A 3,759-nucleotide genomic window follows, 5' to 3' on the forward strand; every position below is an offset into this window, starting at 1 on the left:
AGTTGAAGAGAAATATCTCAATACATGTCTTATCTTTTTAGAAATTCATATTTGTAGTAATGAAATACTACTTTTCCTACCCCAAGTGATAAATGATTGATTTTTTTTTTTTTGACAAATAATAGTGTTATTAACTTGGTTAAATTATTAGTTGTTAGAGTGGGGGAGGGGACTGCGGGTGGGGGAGAGGACCGGAATCGAACTCGCACCAAGATGTATAGGCATCATTATTTTCCGCTACTACGGTAAAATGTCATCTATGATAAATAATCGATTACAAGATGGTATATATTCTTTATAAAGGAACAAAAACTACCTTATCATTGGAAAGTACATTAATATAAACACTTTGTAAGAAGAGTTGATGTAAACAAACGAGTCAAGGTGGATTGTTCTACACTAGCACTTCCACATAATAACTCTACCAGGATAGATACAAAATACGTGCAGAATCATCATAGATGAACTGATTGAAATAACCAACCAAAATTTACTGTCATTATATACTTAACAGAAGCAAAGCCCTCGTATGGGTAGGACAATAATAAAAAGCCATAGAAAACCGTTTAGATATTTAAACTAAAAAACAAATAATCGTAATTGTTTGATTCTCAAGACATTCTTTGAACCAATCGTAGTTTTGTTACTTGAGGTACACATATCCTAAACAATAAAAAAGATCGAGTAAGAAACTAGACCCCCCAAATGCAGGGGAAACTCATACAACAATGAACTTGAACAACAATGAAATCATACAACTGACAAAAGGGAAAAATGAAAACCCGGTAATCGGGTATTACGAAAGTTACTATCGAGATGATCTATAGATTCTTAACAAAGAGGCAGATCCGCCGGTGGTTGCTCGACTGACTGCAGTGCCCCAACTCCATTGTCCACCAAGAACACCATGGCCAAACCCCAGTTGATGTGGACATCCAAGTGACAATGCATTATCCATGCACCTACATATGTCAAATATTTATTTAAATGTATATAAATCTTAAAAACATTGACACTGAGTCATAATTTCAAAATAGAATAGTCTTGTTTAAAAGTGAAATTTTTACCTGGATTGTCAGCGACAAATCGAATGACTGCCCATCCATTCGCAGGCACTGCCACTGTGTTCCTCATAGGTGGATCAACAAGGTTGAACTTTTTGGTATCAGTCTGGGCATTGAAATTTCCAAAACCCTCAGCAATGATGTAAAAATCGTATCCGTGAAGATGGATAGGATGGTTTTCTGGTGTGACGATGCTTGTGTCCTGCAGCACAACCTGCACCCTTGATCCATACTTCAACTTGTATCCTCTAGTGCCTGACATTGGTTGCCAGAGAGAGCGACTCACATTGCCAGTGTAGTCGAATTTCGTCGGAGGGTTTGCTGGAAAATCAGCAGTGAAAACTCCAGGGATGTTTTGTTGGTATGCCTGAAGGATTGAAATGTTGTTTGGAAGCACGAAGGACACATTGTTCATGCTGGCTGTGAAGCGTGTCCCGTTCGGGGCTTGGCACCTTTGGGATCCAAAATTTTTCGGGCAGTTGTTGAGTCCAAGACCAATTGTGAAGAAGAGATTTTCATCGATTTCAGTTGGGACTTCAACTTTTCTTGGACTTCTGAAACTCTTGGTGAAAGCAGAAGCAGTGTTTGTGTCATTGAAAGCAGGGAGTTGTGGCATAATTGGTTTGGCTGCTGAACTGTTTTTGCAATTGGGGCTGCAAGGGGCAGACTTGTATTCAAGAATGGCGGTGGTGGTGGTGTTGTCGAATGCTGCATTTTGCGCACTGAAATAAGCACTCGCTGCCAAGTAGTACCGGGCTGGTGACTGGTCACCGGTGATTAAAACATCGGTGGTCTGCCCAGGCCCTAACATGAGAACCGTGGTAGTGAAAGGTTTGGTGTAGGAGGCATCAGCACTAACAACGGTGAGCTTGTGGTTGGCCACGGAGAAGAAAAGAGGTTGGTTGAGTGCAGCGTTGATGACTCTAAGAAGGTTGGTCTCGCCGGAGTCTATAGGAACTATGACGGTGTCTGCATACAGAAATCATAATAAAAATTTACTAGTTTATACGTGGCACATAAGATTTACTTATTACATCAATTAACGGGTAAGTTTAAACACATATTATGTGCGTGGCACGTTAAACTTAGTTGTTACATCGATATCATAATGTTTTATCAAGGATAGAATTGCAATTATGGTACCTTGGCTTGAGCAGTTGTAAAGATCACCAGGTTGACCATTGATGGTGTATGCATCAGAAACATTTGGAGCTCCTCCTGTCATAGTCGCCTGCCTCAAGACATCGATAGGGTTAGCGTTCCACCATTCACCGAGAAGAAGGGTTGTTTCGCGTTTCGGTTTAGTGAAGGGGTAGGAGTCTCCTTGTTTAGGATGAATGATGAGTGCTCCGTAAACGGTGGCTCTAAGCCATGAGCTGTGAGCATGCCACCACAGAGTACCTTCTTGCCCTTGAATTGTAAAGCGGTAGGTGTAGCTCCCTCCTGGCCTAATCGGGCACTGAGTCACAAATTCTGGCCCATCTGCCCATCCAGTTCTCATTTGCCTAATCCCATGCCTGAAATGTTTATTTTTTATGAGAAAGTGAAAAGTAGATAATTTTTAATTTCTTACGTGACTGTTAGACAGCATAAGAAATATGTTGTTAGTTACCAATGGATGGTGACGTTGTATTGAGCTCTGTTGGTGACTTTGACGATAAGAGTGTCACCATTGTTTACTTCCAAGGTTGGTCCAGGGAGCTGTCCATTCACTGTGATGGAGTTTTGGGTTTTGCACAGCCTCTTCACTGGTGTTGCTTGAACCTGTATAAGCGTATATCCCATTTAAATATTAAATAAATGGTGAGTAGTTTATTAAGTATATAAGAAGAACACATGAAAGGGTCTAAAACATATGCAATTATACAAGCGATACAGAAATTAAACTTACAATAAACTCATGCTTGTGAATTTGGGGTTGTGCCAAGGACATTGTCGATGAAGCCACGAGAAGGCAAAGGCCGAAAAGGCATAACATGAAGCGAATCTTGTTGACGAAAATAGCGTTGAGTGCCTCCATTTGTTTGAATGATAGAGAGAATGTGGTAGTTTGAGTGCTGAAATGATAGAGTGGGGGATGCTTTTATAGTAAAATTTTGAGGAGAGAGACTGTTGTTTGGGGTCAGCAGATTAGGTTTTGATTCGAAAAATGGTCAGATTCTTGAGCAAACTTAGTTCAACCCTGAGGGAGTTGTTGCACCCACTGGCCTATACATACCAAGCGAATTATTTCTTCAATGCTTGCTTCTCAAGTCTTCCTTCTAGATGGGATTGAATAATAATTCGATAAAAGCATGAATATTGGTATTTTTGCATGTATTTTATGTTAATGCATATACAAAAAGAGTGAAACTCCACATTTTTCCAACGTGAAGACAATCGCAACGGTCCACCGACCATAACTAAATTAGAGGCATAATATATCAATGGTGCGTTCTCTCTCTAGTGGCAAAAAGCGGTGCATATATACCTGCACGGTTAGCTATACCCCTAGAAAATATTTCACAGATCGATATTCGTCACATTCTGTGTTGACCATGCATATATATAGTCTTTTCTTGAAGTTAATTACATGAAGAATCAAGAGGGAAAGAGTATAAAAACCATATAAATCTTGCATGAATTTGTCGCACTATCTCCTTCCTTCCTACCGTGGTACGCGGAATCAAAAAGCAATGCGCGTAAAGTTCATGCT

The 3,759-nt window shown here is 40.0% G+C and overlaps 1 protein-coding gene across 1 annotated transcript; it reads right to left on the reverse strand.

Annotated features, from left to right (window-relative positions):
- Positions 1-580: 580 nt before the first annotated feature.
- On the reverse strand, positions 581-3,127 carry LOC125480267 (laccase-12-like). Its single transcript, XM_048590887.1, has 5 exons — positions 2,956-3,127; positions 2,677-2,828; positions 2,208-2,581; positions 1,068-2,033; positions 581-962 (listed from the first exon to the last, which is right to left on the reverse strand). Exons 1-5 carry the CDS (start codon positions 3,082-3,084, stop codon positions 832-834), a joined length of 1,752 nt encoding a protein of 583 aa, XP_048446844.1. The 5' UTR covers positions 3,085-3,127; the 3' UTR covers positions 581-831.
- Between the last annotated feature and the right edge of the window lie 632 nt (positions 3,128-3,759).

Source organism: the organism of the source record quoted next, unplaced genomic scaffold, assembly GCF_019419815.1.
Source record: "Pyrus x bretschneideri cultivar Hongxiangsu unplaced genomic scaffold, Pyrus_bretschneideri_v1 Contig32, whole genome shotgun sequence".
NCBI classification, from domain to species: domain Eukaryota; kingdom Viridiplantae; phylum Streptophyta; class Magnoliopsida; order Rosales; family Rosaceae; genus Pyrus; species Pyrus x bretschneideri.

What these genes read in the sequence shown, in the direction of transcription:
- LOC125480267 (XM_048590887.1), bottom strand. Translation starts at nt 3,084, where the DNA reads ATGGAGGCACTCAACGCTATTTTCGTCAACAAGATTCGCTTCATGTTA. An exon ending in TTACAACTGCTCAAGCCAAG is followed by an intron (nt 2,034 to 2,207) that starts GTACCATAATTG and finishes TTCTGTATGCAG; the next exon opens with ACACCGTCATAGTTCCTATA. An exon ending in ATTTGTCGCTGACAATCCAG is followed by an intron (nt 963 to 1,067) that starts GTAAAAATTTCA and finishes TGACATATGTAG; the next exon opens with GTGCATGGATAATGCATTGT.